Raw genomic sequence first — 14,948 nt, 5'->3', positions numbered from 1 at the left:
TGGAATAATTCCTCTTGTTAAAAAATGTTATGGGAAGAAGCAACGCAACCAACCTAGAACATCAACCGAAGCAGTGCAGCTACTTTTGCCCACGTTGTTCTGGACCTCAAAGGTATATAAGCCACAGTCTTCACTTTCTGAATCGAGAATTTTAAGTGTGGATATGTTTTTGTAGAAGACAATTCTGTATTTGTCACTGTTTATCAGTTCTTTTCCATCCTTAAACCAGCCTACGGAAAGCTCAGGAGTTCCACTCACTTTGCACTGTAAAGTGCAGACATCTCCTACGGTCACATTCATTGGCTCAGCCTTCTCTACAATAATAGCAGGCTCTGGAAAAAGACACAGCAGGATCCAACTGTAAATCTCTCTTGTTTCATCGGACACAGGGCTCTTATAGTTACAGAAGCCTATGCTCAAAAATGCTTTTTTGTTTGTTTCACTTTTTACTTTAGAATTATTATTTACTTGTATTTAAATTTATTGGTTGCTCAATGCCAGTGAAATGAGAATAACTCTATGAAATGGCTTTTCTGCTCTAGAATACATACACCCAATCAAACCTTCCAATATTATGTTTAGGAAGGGAAATGATACCTGTTAATGGAATCTGCAAAAAGCATATTAAGGCATCAAAACATTCTAATTCAATAATTAATATATCCTGGATGCAATAAAATCAAATCACATTCATTGGTACAATTTCACTCTGTCATAATATAGATCATCCATGTTGCTTTTTTGAGCTAAAATTAAGATGATATCCTAGGTCAAAGTGATTTTTGTAACATAATTCAAATGCTAGCGAAAAGTCAGTTAAAATGCCCCAAGAAGCTCCGTTTTTTTCTCCTTGTGTCTTGGTATGTTTAAGCTTGTAAATACATTTACTCTGATGTAATCATAAGCCAATCTATCCCTCCCCCAGCCCTATCTCCTCCTCTTTCTCTATTGTTCCCCTACACTGATTATTGACTGTATAATTTTGGGAGAAGAGCACTTGCTTCCCTTTTTATGCACTCCATAATCTGCCTTGCACATTAATAATTATAGATAAACATAATTATTATTACAATTTTAAAATAATCAAGGCTCTGGACTTTTAAAGCTGGACTACTCAGCTTTAAAAACAGGACTTTTTAAAGAGACAAAGCTCTGCGATTACTAACCTAAGACTGTTAAAGTAGCCATACATTCACGGGTTCCAGCATCATTCCTGACTTGACAGATATACTTCCCAGCGCTTGACAGCTCTGCTTTGGCAAGTTGTAAAGTGGCAACGTTGTCCATGTAGGTTATTTCAATGTTTTCGCTTTCTCGGATGATGTCTTCCTTGTCCTTGAGCCATATAACTGAAATAGGCTGAGAGCCTTCTACTGTTGCTTGTAACTCTACCGGTTCACCCACCACAACAGTTAGGCTATTTATTTTGGTGACAAATTTTGGTGGTTCTGAAGAAAAAAGAGGCAATGGGCATCAAGACTCCCAGGAACAAAACACTTGGCGAATCTTATACAGAAGAAGGCATATATTCTATGTTAAGAAGAGATGATTACCTTTTAGTTTTACAGTACAAATGCAAGTATCACTTCCCACATCATTCTTAGCTTTGCACTGATATTCACCAATGTCAGAAGTTTCAGTATTAAGAATATGGATATTTGCAAGGTAGTTTTTGGATGTGACCTTGTATTTTTTACTACTGCGGATTTGTCTCTTGTCCTTATACCATGTGATATCAAATGGCGGAGTCCCAGAGATTTCACACTCAAGGCGAACTTCAGTACCTTTGAGCGTATCTACTGGAGATGGCTTTCTGCTAAATACCGGAGGTTCTAGGAAGAAGAGAGAAGCAGGTTCTATTTTTAAAAGATAATTATGGGAACGTTAGTCTTGTAACACTTGTGTAAATAAAACCAGAGCAGTAAGAAGATTTTATCTATCATGGCACATGTTTGTCAGATGTGACTTTATCAAAGTTAGCAATCAGCATAAGACTGACATCTTAATGATAATGCCAAGTCAAAAACGCAAAGGAGATGGATATTTTATGAAGAAAATTCCAGACCTCCTCTGATATGTCAAAGGTTTGATGATCATCTCCATCTTTACAACTACTACAACCAAATCTCTTAGACAAAGAATAGCCAATGGTGGATAATAGGTCAATTGTCTCCCTAGTCTTCTTTTCGTGGCTCCATGTCCCTAAGACATATAGCTAAAATTTGCAGCAAAATAGCAATTCTGAGGACATAATGACTTTCTGTCAGTTTATGTTATAAAGCCAGGATATTAGCCTCCAAGAGGATTGATACATTTATTCTCTATAACCCAAATATCATGCCACCTCCATTCTCCACCCCCCCCTCCAAAAAGTTGCCAGGTCTTCTTTCATTCTCTGTATGTAGGGCAAAAATGCCATAAGTTAGAAAATTCTTGCTGAGTGAAAATAAGGATCCTGTTGTGACTGAAGGTAATGTTATAGGCTCCATCTAATTTCAGTGGATTTCTTCCTCTCGACCTTCCAGCTTTGGGGTGTCTTAATATTTTTCTGCAGATTTTGAGAACTGCGTGGGGAGGGGATCTGCGGGGATCTGTTCATCTTTATAGTGGCCATTCATCACTGGGTATGATCCAATTAAGATATAATAGAAGATAACTTTATTGTCATTTTTTTTACTGTGTCCACACTGTCCACATTAAAAATGAAATTCTGTTGCCTGCTCTCAAGAAAAAATGTATATCTACCCAAACACATATATAATATACATATTCACATGGTATATACATATAAATATATCTGCATCATATACAGTATATATATATATATATACACATATACATACATACATACACACACACACACATTAGCTTATGAACATAGACATTGACTAAAGAGAAGGCAGAAAAGCCCTTGCTAACCTTTTACTAGAAGTTTTGTACTGCAGCTTGCCCTGCCAGCAGGATTCTGTGCTTCACATATGTAATCTCCGCTATCTTCGATGCTAAGATGCCTCATTTCAAGAACGGCAATAGAATCTATGAATGACATTTGGACATTTTCACTAGCATGGAGCTCAGTATTGTTTCTGTACCATACCACTTTGATTTCGGGAGAACCAGTAATTTTACACTCAAGTCTTGTGGAGTCACCATGTTTCACGACACTGGATGGGTCGAGCCTCTTAGCAAACTTTGGAGGTTCTAAGAAGAAAGAGGAAACATTGAAAGTGGATCAATAACAAGGAAAAGACCCTCCCTCTATTTATTTTTACTGTATATAGTAAAAGAGAAAGAAAGGAAATTTATGCTGTGTAGCATAAACTGTGCTGTGCAGAGAGAACTCCAATTGTTTTGTGTATTTTACAATGCACAACGGAATGCAATTTTAAAAAAGTCTTCATCAAAAGGAAGCCCAAGAGAAATGTGAAAGAAGAAACATAGAAACCATTATCACACCTGTTATAATCAGTGTGGTTGTACAAGAATCACTGCCGACATCATTAGATACTTGGCAAATATAATTCCCACTTTTTAAGCCATCCACTGAATAAAGATTTAAGAAACCAGTTGACCCTTCAATGCCAAATACACAGTTAGGTCCAGATGCAAGTTCTAAATCTTCTTTAAACCACTTTATTTTAAAAGGCGGTGTTCCCTTTAAAACGGCTTTAAATTCCACGGTGGAGTCAGGAACTGCTTCTTGGCTTTCTGGTTTTGCCAGGAAACTTGGTGGTTCTAAATGTTTTAAAAGATAACAGAATGATTAAGTTTTGGCAGAAGAAACGTAGACCAAAAGGCATCATCACAAAAGAGAGAAAGATGAAGAAGATGGTAAGAAGTTAAATTCTAAAGCTAGAAAACATGAAACAACATTTTTAACTAGGTTAACAGACCTATTGTGAAATTGAAACTGGACAAGATTTGAATTTTATATAGTACAGAATTAAGAAAGATAGGAATCCAAACCTTTCACGGCTAAGATGGCACTACACGAGTCACTTCCTGCAATATTAGTCACACTGCAAGTGTAATTTGAGGAATCGGTCAACTCTAGGTTATTGATCTCTAGTGACACAGTGTTCTCGTGGCACAAACTTCTGTATTTTGCACTATCGGATATCTCTTTTCCATCTTTATACCATTTTGCTGTAATTGGAAGTGATCCAGAAACTTTGCATTCCATATGAATAGATGATCCAAGAATTTTATTCATTTTTGACAATTTTTTGGTAAATGAGGGTGGAATTGCTTGATCTGCGCAGAGGGAGAGGATAAAGGCAAATAGTTACTCATTCCTTGTTTGTGAGCTTCTCTGTGAAAATATTTAGAAATTTTTAAACGACATGCTAATTGGAGTAAAAGTAAATACAAACCTAATACAGTCACAACGGCCTCACAAGTATGGCTTCCATAATCATTCTCAACTTTAAAACTATAGACACCACTGTCTTCCTTCACTACGGATTCCATTCTGAAACTGGCCACATTATTGTCAAAGCTCATAGTGTAAAATCTACTGGGCATAAGTTGTTTCCCATCTTTAAACCATTTGACTTGAAGTTCTGGGGTTCCCGACACGGTACATTCCAGAGTCACTGGGTCTCTTTCAGTCACTTTAACTGATTTTGCCTTTTCTATGATCTGAGCAGGTTCTGAAGTAAGAAGCAAAACAAAAATGTGTTGAATTCTTGCTATGCACAGTAGGCAGAAGATGAGAATTCACATTCGAAGTAGAGATAAAAAAACCCTCACACACCTTGTGCTAACAGTAAAGCAAAGCACTTTTCAACTCCTGCCTCATTCTTTGCCTGGCAGGTGTATCTCCCACTGTGACTAAGGTCTACCTTCTTGACCTTCAGTTTTGCAACATTTTGCTCAAATGTAATGTGGAAGTTCTCATCATTTTCAAGGATTCTCTCGTCTTTTATCCAAGATACCAATAGCGGCTGGGAACCAGCCACGACACATTGAAATGTGGCAGATTCTTTCAGAACAGCGCGGATATTTTCTATCTTCTTAATGAATGAAGGAGGCTCTGTGGTTTTGAAGACAAGCCAAGAGGTTTAAAATTGTGTTGAAGAAGAGGAAATACCCTCACCCACAGCAAAATCTTTGATGGACGTTTCCACCCATACTGCCACTAACCTTTCAGGCTGACTTTTGTGCTACATGAACAACTTCCGCCTTCATTTGATATAACACACTGGTATTCACCAGCATCTTGGGAATCACAGTTCATTGTTTGAAGGGCAAATATAAATTGTTTATCAATCATGGTATATTTTTTGCTGCTTCGAATCTCAGTGTTGTTCTTTAGCCAGGTTACATCAAAGGGTGGGGTGCCTGTGACTTCACATTCTAACACAGCATCATAACTTTTTACCACCTCCACAGGTTTCAGCTCCCTTACAAATGTGGGAGGTTCTGAATTGGAAGAAGAAAAGAAAATTGTCTCAGGCGGGGCAGCGGGAAGAAAGAAGGGAAATCTAACCATGCAGGTGAACGAAGCCAGAAAAGATGACTAACCTTTCACTTTCAGTTCAGTGCTGCAGCTCTTGCTACCTGCATCATTACGAGCTTCACATATATAAGTCCCACTGTCCTCCACCATGGCATTGATGATCTTAATGGTGGCAATGTTGTCCACAAAGGAAATTTCGTATTTATCAGAGTCGAATACTTCATTCCCATCGAAATACCAAGCCACGTGGATTTTCGGTGTGCCGGCTACCTGGCATTCAAAAGTGGTAGACTGCCCTTTCCTCAAAACTACTACAGGGCTAGGCTTCTGTATAAACCTGGGTGGTTCTAAAATGTGGAGGGGGAAAAGTGCATTCAGAAAGGATATACTGAAAAAAACATAACTGGCATTGTTAAGAGCTAAGAAGAAGGGCACAACGATATCTGTGCACCACTTCCTTGCATAGGATAACCCCATGTAAAATGGAATTATTAACCACAGGAGAAAGAAAATGCAGACCTTTCACAAAGAGAGTTGCTTTGCAAGTAGTTGACCCGACATCATTGCTGATTTGACAGATATAATTTCCTGTGTCAGATAGCTTGGCTGAGAAGATTTCTAAGACACTTGAAGTGTCATCCTTGTACACGGAGCGAGAGGCTCCCGAAAGGAGTTCCTTGCTATCTTTGATCCATTTGATTTGTAAGGGAGGTGTGCCACTGACAAGAGTTTTGAGTTGGACTCTAGCAGCGGGTATAACATCTTGTGACTGTGGTTTCTCGATGAAACTTGGGGGTTCTAAAAAGAGTAAGATGAAAAATGCCCCCAAAGGTCATTAATGATACCGGAATGAAGAAGATTCAGAATAAAAGAAAAATGCAAAATGATTTTCCCAAGAAGAAAAAAGCCATCCAAACCTTTAACAGTTAAATATGCACTGCACTGGTTTTCTCCTGCTTCATTTGTTGCTTCACAAGTGTAAGATCCACTGTCTGAACCTTGCAGCTGATTGATCTCCAAGAACGCTGTATTATCATGGAAAGAATATTTGTGCTTTTCACTAGCACTTATCTCCTGGCCATCCTTGAACCACTGGATGCTTATTGGATGTGACCCGGATACTATACATTCAAGGTGAACAAAAGACCCCTTAATGCTATCCATTTTCTTTAGCTTTTTGGTGAATTTAGGTGGTATGATCAGATCTATCAAAGACAGACCAAAGAGAAACAAATTAATCAAGCCGTCTATGTTTGCCTCATAGCCCGAAAAAACAAAAGTGCCATGAAAAGAGAAATATATTGTACACACCTAACACATTGATGCTAGCTTTACAGCTGCTGCTCCCAACATCATTTGAAACCTCAAATGTGTATTCACCACTATCGTTCTTTTCTGTAGAGACAATCTTTAACATGGAAACTGTATCAGTAACACTGATCTTGTATTTAGGGCCAAAGGTCAGTTCCTTCCCATCTCTCAACCATTTGGCACTAATGTCTTTTGTTCCTGAAAATTTACACTGCAAAGTAGCTGGGTCGCCTTCTGTGACATCAATGGAAACGGCTTTATCAATGATTGTGGCAGGTTCTGTAATACATACAGGAATAAATATGAGCTGTAATGTTGACTAAAGATAATGTTATGTATCCTAGAACTGAGAGTAGGCTACACAGACCTTTTACAGTTAGTAAAGCAGAACATCTTTGGATGCCGGCTTCATTTTTTGCCTGACAAAAATATTTCCCATCATGCTTCACTTCAATGGCTCTGATCATGAGAGTAGCTACATTGTTCAGAAAAGTGATTTTTGTGTTGTCATCTTCAATGATGTCGTCGTTGTCTTTCAACCATGAAATTGTTATTGGCATGGAGCCTTTAACTGTTGCCTGAAACACTATGGTGCCTCCCCGGAGAGAGCTAATGTTCTCAATCCTCTTCACAAATTGTGGGGGCTCTATTGGAAGAATAGATATTGAGTGAATAGTGACACCATCAACAATATTAGCATAAAAAGACAGATTTTCTAAGTAGCACTAACCTTTCAGTGCCAATTCAGAACTACAGACACAGCTTCCTACATCGTTTGTTACCCTGCACTGGTATTCACCGGCATCTGAAGAATCAAACTTGAACACTTGGAGGCTAAACAAGGATTTCTCAGTGATTATTCTGTGCTTTCTGCTGCTCCTCACGGGCTTGTTGTCCTTTAGCCAATATACCTCCAGTGGGGGAGTACCTAAGGCCTCACACTCCAGTATTACATCTGAGTCTCTTAATACTTCCCTGGGTTCAAATTCCTTGATAAAATATGGTGATTCTAAAGTTTAAGCAGAAGAAAGAGAGTAAGAATGGTAAATCTTTTATGGAACCTTTCCAAGACACAATAGTCTTATTGACAAAAATTGGCAGGAGGGATGTTTAAGATACATGTATATACGGTATACACACATACACACACAGACACACCTTTTACTGCCACCATGCTACTGCAGGTCTCTTTCCCAGCATCATTTTTCACCTCACACATATATACACCACTGTCTTCAATGGTGACATCCAGCAGACTGAGTACTGCTGTAGCATCCATAAGAGTCATCTTGTACTTGTCGCTCTCTTTAATCTCTCGATCATCCTTAAACCAAGTTATTTTAAGTTCAGGGGTCCCCTTTACTTTGCAGTCCAACTGGGCATATTCTCCTTTCTTAAATAACAGTGAAGGCTCCAGCCTTTCTGAGAAAGAAGCAGGTTCTGTGAAATTAAGGAGAGCCATTGAAAGAGTGGTAGAAAGAAGTTAACATAAGAGGCAAACATTTTACATTTCAGATATCCACCCAAATAAAAGGTAATAAGAATGAGTGCAAACCTTTCACAAATAAGTTTGCACTGCATTCAATGGAACCAGCTGTATTGCTGACTTTGCATGAATAAACACCGGAATTGGAAGATTTTACTGCATAGAGTTCCATGTAGCTTGAGAAGGCTTCTGTCATGATATAGCAAGCTCCGCCAGTGGTTAATTTAGCATCACCCTTAAACCACTGCACAGAGAATGGTGCTGTTCCTTTAAAAGTAGTCTTCAAACGCACTGTCGATCCAGGCAATATTTCTTGAGATTCTGGCTCTGTTACGAAGCTAGGTGGTTCTATACAATGTTTGAAAGATAGATTTGAGAAAAGGTAAGTAAATAATGGATGACAAACACTTTTTGGAAAGAAACACCAAGAAAAAAAGGCAGAAGAGATAGCAAACCTTTTACGGCCAAAGTGCTACTGCATTCTTTACTGCCTGCAGAGTTGGTGGCTTTACAACAATACACCCCTACATCCTTAGTGTCCAATTTCTTGATTTCCAAGGACGCTGAGCCTTCTTCATACCGTATTGTGTACTTGGCACTGGGAGTGATCTCTTTGTCGTGTTTAAACCAAGATACCTTTATTGGAAGTGAGCCTGACACTTTGCAATCCAAATGGCAGGTGCCCCCAACCACACTTTCAACATTCCGCAGAGTTTTGGTAAAGAATGGAGGAAGAGTACGATCTATTTCAAGGCAAGGCAAAGAAAGAAAGCCAATGTAATACAAGAAGCATTTCACAAAAGTGTCAGAATTGGTTGGAGAATTGCAGTAGCGATCTCTTAGCCTAAAGATGTCTACCAACCTATCACGCTAAACGTGGTGGTGCATGCACTCCGTCCAACGTCGTTAGAAACTTCAAAGGTGATTTCCCCAGTATCGTGTAATTCTGAAGTGTAGAATTTTAACTGGGCAACGTTGTTTTTAAAACTGATTCTATACTTTTTGTTGGAAACCAGAGGCTTTCCATCTTTGAGCCATTTTGTTTTTAACTCTGGGGTGCCCGCAACTGTGTATTCCAAAATTGCTGGGTCCCCAGCTGTCACCTGCACGAATTCCGCTCTGTCAACAATTGTGGCAGGTTCTAAAACAGAATTAAACAGTGATAATTACTGAGTGAACACGAACAGCTTGCCCAGGTATGGATTGTGAGATGTTAAAATGTTCCTCAACTGACCTTTAACTGCTAATTGTCCAAAACAAGTTTGACTTCCAGCATCATTCTCAGCCAGACAGGTATATTTACCACTAGCATTAATCTGGACACCTGAAATTTCCAAAGTGGCAAGGCCATTTTCAAAGGTAATTTTGACTTTGTTATCTTCTTTAATAATATCTTTGCCTTTCATCCAAGTAACAGAAAGAGGAGCTGAGCCTTTCACGACTGCCTGCAAAAAGACTGTCTCTCCAGCAAGCGTAGCCACATCTTCAACTTTCTTAATAAAAGATGGAGGCTCTAATTTGAAATAAGGAAAAAAACATGTTTGTTTTTATTATTTGACATTAAACACAAATTGTAGGTCAGGCTTTTGAAAGAAAATTGAGAGATCTTGTAATGCAGTACTTATCATACCCTTTATGACACCAAAAGAGATTTAAAGGAAAAGCGAATGTCACAGCCTTGATGCAAAGAAATTATTAGTTGCCATATAATCTTAAATGGTTCACATGCAACATTTTATCTCTGAGAACAGGGGAACTAAAACAGTAGTTCTTTTAAGTAGCAACATTACCTTGTTCAACCATTAAATCTCTTTCATTTCATCATTAGGGTGCTTATCTCATATTTAACTGTTCCTGAAACTTCTAGTAACTATCTTAAATTTGAGCTACTTAAAACTGCTTTGTTCACATAAGTGAATGCTGAAATGGAAAGAAGTGTCTCCAATGCAAGTAAGAGATCTGCGCCATGTACCCATTTGCAACCCAAAGCGATCAATAAAAAGTCATTTGAAATATTATATGGGCAAAACACTCTTATTCTGGAGTTCATTTGAAGGATATTTTCTTTCTGCTTATGTCCATAGGCCATGAGATGAGAAAAGAAAAGCAACAAAAGAATGGTTAAGCAAAGAAAAACTGTTCCCGAGAAAGAATGTCCTTCTTGCTTATGTTAAAAGACCCATGCAGCCCTCTTGATCTCTCACTAACCTTTCAGTATGTATGTTGCACTGCAAATGCACTTTCCGACTTCATTTGCTATAGAACATTCATATTCACCAACATCTGCACTATTGAATGAAGAGATCTCCAGAGAGATAAGAGACTTTTGGGATGCTAAGCGGTATTTTTTACTACTGCGAATTTGCTTCTTTTCTTTAAACCAAGAGATTTCAAATGGTCCGGTACCAGAAACTTCACACTGAAGGATGGCATTTGTTCCTCGGACTAGTTCAGCTGGCTCAAGAGTTTTGATGAAAGCAGGGGGTTCTACAAAACCATCAAAGCAGGAATAAAAGAATTAGCAGCTGGCAAAACACATGCACAGAAAACAGTATCTCTGTAAGAAAGCATCAATGAGTAGAAGAACAAACCTTTTACAACAACCTCAGTGCTGCAGCTGTCACTGCCAGCATCATTAACTGCCTCACATGAGTAACTTCCACTGTCATCCACTTTCATGTTGGAAATATCTAACACAGCCACGTTGTTGGCAAAGGACATCCTGGATGTATCACTATCTCTAATTTCTTTGTTGTTTTTGAACCATGTCACCTGGATCACAGGAGACCCTTTGATTTTGCACTGAAGACGGGCTGACTCTCCTGGAGTCAACAAGTAAGAGGGGTCCACTTTTTTCACAAAGGACGGTGGGTCTACAGAAAAAATTCAGAAAGAAAGAATCCCCAAAGATCTTAGAAGACCAGCTTAATATGAAGAGAGTACAACACAAATTATTTAGGAGCATACAGTCAGTTTTTGGATTGAATTCCAGTTTCTGTCATTGTTCAGAATTTGACTTTGAAACCATGCAACCAAGATTTCTCTAGGAGAAAAAAAAAGTTTTGCACCCATGTACTAAAATATATGCACTTCTATTTTGGTCAAACCTTGAAGTTTACTCTAAGCATATTAAGACTATGGCTAAAGATTTTAAAGCATATGGTGGATATAGAAACGGTGCACCACACTTGAAGAAGCAGGAAAAAAAAGCAAACCCTTAAACATGTTTCCTGTCCACCCTCTCATTTTGATAAGTAAATATTACAGCATCAGTAAAGAGAGTGCAAAGAGCATTTATGTTGTATGGGCCAATCCTTTTCTTACCTTTGATTGTTACCATTGCAGATGAGGAGCTGCTTCCAGCTTCATTTGTGGCAGTGCAGGTATATGTGCCTGAATCTTTAAGCTTGGACAGTGGGATGTCAAGAGATGCTATTTTGTCTTCAAACATGATCCGGTAATCCTTGCCTGGAGGTATTTTGTGGCCATCTTTAGTCCAAGAGACAGTGACTTTTCGGTCTTCATCCACTTGGCATTCAAGACGTATCTTTCTATTGACCGCAGACTGCACAGGCTGCAGCTCCTTAATAAAATGTGGCTTATCGATAATGGTTAATTCTGCCTGGCAGACGTCTGCTCCAAACTTGTTGGAGGCTTTGCAGCTATATACCCCGCTGTCACTGACTCTGAGATGTGCAATCTCTAAACTATGCTTGGTGTCAGATGCTAAAATTTTGTAGTGTTCTGTGGAACGGATGGGAGTGCCGTCCTTCTGCCACACGGCGTCTATCACAGGTGTGCCCGTCACAGTGCAGGGAAACCTGGCACTCTTACCCACAAAAGTTGTAAGAGATTCAGGTCTGGTTACAAAAGTTGGAGGAAACGCTTCTGCAAAAGAGAGGGGAAGAGACTTGTTTGGCTAGGCAAATATGTCGGGCTGCTTTCTCTCCCACAAAAGGAAAAGACTTAAATTGTATTTCCCTATGTTTTACATTGACTGAACATAACATGAAATAAAAATTCCCGCTAGCCAATATACATAGCATAATTGTTATCTCTAGACACAGTATGTACTTCAATACCTAGAATTTCATCCAGAAAGTAATGCTCCTGCAAAATTGGGTTCCCATATTATTTCTTTACTTATATCCCAGAACTATGCTGTAATAAGGGTTACATGAAATCCTACAGTAGCATTTTTTTAAAGATGTAGTAAGAAATTTCCTCCAAAGACTGGCACCAATATTTTAAGAGAGAAATATCCACATGCAATGTATCTTTTATGCATTAAAGATGACTCTTAAGGTATTTATTTTGAGATGATTTCCTGTCTCAGTTCTCATGGGTTTCATAATATGCAGGTAGTAACTCAAACCAGATGCATCTACAGTATATAGATTTGTAACTAGATGAATTACTTAAATGTATAATTTCTTCAGGAAGCAGAAGACATTTAAGAAAGAAGCAGAAGACATTTTCTTTGAGAAGAAAAAATGTGTCTACCCACAACCCATTCATGCTATACACCTCTTCCCATTATGTTCTATGGAAGACATAATGTGGATATTCTGTGGACATTCCATTTGAACCCTCCTCCCCACCCCATCCACAGTGTTTCAGTTCATGGAGACTTGTGGATATTGATGTAGGTATTGCTTGTATACTAATTGGGATATCCCAACAAATTATTTGCTTATTTTTCTTCCATCTTAAAAACAGATCATTAAAAATAACATGAAAAATTGCAGCACTTTGACCAGTCAACTGGTCTACCTTCTCTCCATTCTTCAAAATTATATTTGGTAGTACATTAAACCATGGAACTGAATGTTAAACAATGACCAAATATGTGATTAGAAAGCAAATTGAAGCTCAGGCACCACCCTTACCAGTTACTTTCAATGTAGCTGTGCTGCTCACACTCCCGTACTGGTTGGATGCTTTGCAGGTGTATTCACCACAGTCCACAACTTGAGGTCTTGGGATTTGAAGAGTTGATGTGTAATTAGCTGTATAAACGGTGTATTTGTCACTGTCGTAGATTTCCCGTCCTGCTCGGTACCACTGAAAACGTACATCTGGTGCCATTTCAATCTCACAAGTAAATTTGGCAAGGTGGTTCACAGCAACCTCTTGGGATTCTAACCTTCTTCTCAGTATGGGTGCAACTAAAATTGAAAGCAAAGGGGAAAAAAGTTGCAGTCACCAACATGTACATGAACCACAACAAGGTGATATCATTCCAAATCTCTGTTAGAGTGACTGGAACAGGATGGGTGATTTCTGTCTGTCACAATTGAAGGAAAGTGACTGTAAAGGAAAATGACATTTAGAAATGAAAACAAACTACAAGCGATTGTGATGTGGCAACGGCCAGACTACTGCAAGGGTCTACTGAAGTGCATAGTGGAGCTTTTAAAGTATTACGTTTTCTGCTTACTACAGTAAGATAGGCAAAAAATGTGATATATAGAATTGCATCGGGCTGTGTAGATACAGTGGCAAAATAAAACACGAGAAGCAAGTTCAAATTGTGGAAAAAAATTCAAAACACACAGTGGAATCTCTATATTTATTTACTGATAAATGAGCCCCACAGTTTTCAGTGGGACTTCCTCCTGAGTATGTGCTCCCTTATTGTAACCATGAAAAGAGTGAATAATTTCTCTGTAAATATTGGGATGAAATTTTAAGACATTGCACCCTTTTTAAAAAAGAATACTTACATATTATAATTATAAATTACAAATGATCTTACCATTTTTCTGAAAGAATTATAATAATTAATGTACTGTAATCATATTACCAAAAAATGAAAAGTACAGTACAAGTACAAAAATTTCAAAAACTACAGTAGATACTAGTGTATATGAGGAACTGGAGAGTGAAAGTGCAGGCACACTAAAGAAAAAAAAAATAAAAGGGTGAATTTTGTGATTAGTTTGTAGTGCGCTACAGAAGTCTGTTTTGGATATTAATATAAAGACTGTGTATGTATTCTACTCAGTTAGAAAATCAGTGAAGGAAAATAAAATCTCATCCTTATATTCCAACCTCTTTTTACAACTGTGAGTGTTGCTGTTGCTGTAGTTTTCCCGTTTTCATTCAGACCCTCACAGGTGTACTTCCCTTGATGTACTTCCTTGAATGCTTGGTTGATTATGAGTGTGTAAGTGTCATGTTCTTGCAAACACTTGAACTCACTGCCCGAAAATATCAGATTATTCTCATAATACCAATTTACCACTTCAGCATTTGCTATTTTGGAAGTAAATTTCACTCTGTCACCTTCCTCAATGACAGTGTCCATCAAACTTAGGTTTATGATGGGACTTCTATTTTTTTCTTCCTTAGCTTCAAATAAATGAGTCTCCTTGTCACCTTCCTCAAAAAGTTCTTCTTGTCTTTCTCTCACTTTTGGAGAGAGAGTTGGTTTTTCATCTGAGGCAGGCACTGATGAACTATCATCTTTAATTTGCTCCTTTAGAGCAAAAATTTTGACTTCTTGGGCAGACACAGGTTGCTCCAGCTGTAGTTTGGATTCAGTGCTAATTCTAGCATGTTGTGGCTCAAGGTAACCAGTGAGATCCCCAGCTGTTTGCTGTTGAATGGGAATATCAGTTACAACACCTGAGTGCATTTCTCTGAAAGGTAAAGAAATAACAACCAACTTACACCTTTTAGTTTCAG

General features: G+C 38.3%; 1 protein-coding gene across 1 annotated transcript in view; it reads right to left on the bottom strand.

Moving 5' to 3' along the window:
• Positions 1-14,948, bottom strand: part of TTN (titin) — a 307,241-nt gene that overhangs the window by 215,681 nt on the left and 76,612 nt on the right. Inside the window, exons 46-69 of the mRNA XM_087917042.1 lie at positions 13,148-13,426; positions 11,583-12,146; positions 10,850-11,131; positions 10,467-10,745; positions 9,493-9,771; positions 9,121-9,399; positions 8,714-9,001; positions 8,328-8,606; positions 7,931-8,212; positions 7,503-7,781; positions 7,140-7,418; positions 6,773-7,051; positions 6,379-6,666; positions 5,981-6,259; positions 5,527-5,808; positions 5,146-5,424; positions 4,757-5,035; positions 4,374-4,652; positions 3,967-4,254; positions 3,457-3,735; positions 2,920-3,201; positions 1,554-1,832; positions 1,167-1,448; positions 54-332 (exon numbers count right to left, since the gene is read on the bottom strand). Coding sequence (XP_087773168.1) covers positions 54-332; positions 1,167-1,448; positions 1,554-1,832; positions 2,920-3,201; positions 3,457-3,735; positions 3,967-4,254; positions 4,374-4,652; positions 4,757-5,035; positions 5,146-5,424; positions 5,527-5,808; positions 5,981-6,259; positions 6,379-6,666; positions 6,773-7,051; positions 7,140-7,418; positions 7,503-7,781; positions 7,931-8,212; positions 8,328-8,606; positions 8,714-9,001; positions 9,121-9,399; positions 9,493-9,771; positions 10,467-10,745; positions 10,850-11,131; positions 11,583-12,146; positions 13,148-13,426 — 7,023 coding nt within the window. The remainder of the gene's footprint in view (positions 1-53; positions 333-1,166; positions 1,449-1,553; positions 1,833-2,919; positions 3,202-3,456; positions 3,736-3,966; positions 4,255-4,373; positions 4,653-4,756; positions 5,036-5,145; positions 5,425-5,526; positions 5,809-5,980; positions 6,260-6,378; positions 6,667-6,772; positions 7,052-7,139; positions 7,419-7,502; positions 7,782-7,930; positions 8,213-8,327; positions 8,607-8,713; positions 9,002-9,120; positions 9,400-9,492; positions 9,772-10,466; positions 10,746-10,849; positions 11,132-11,582; positions 12,147-13,147; positions 13,427-14,948) is intronic.

The sequence above is a fragment of the Pseudonaja textilis genome, chromosome 1 (genome assembly GCF_049901715.1).
Source record: "Pseudonaja textilis isolate UNSWEBS1 chromosome 1, rPseTex1.2, whole genome shotgun sequence".
NCBI lineage: Eukaryota > Metazoa > Chordata > Lepidosauria > Squamata > Elapidae > Pseudonaja > Pseudonaja textilis.
This window is presented reverse-complemented; position numbering and strand designations above follow the sequence as displayed.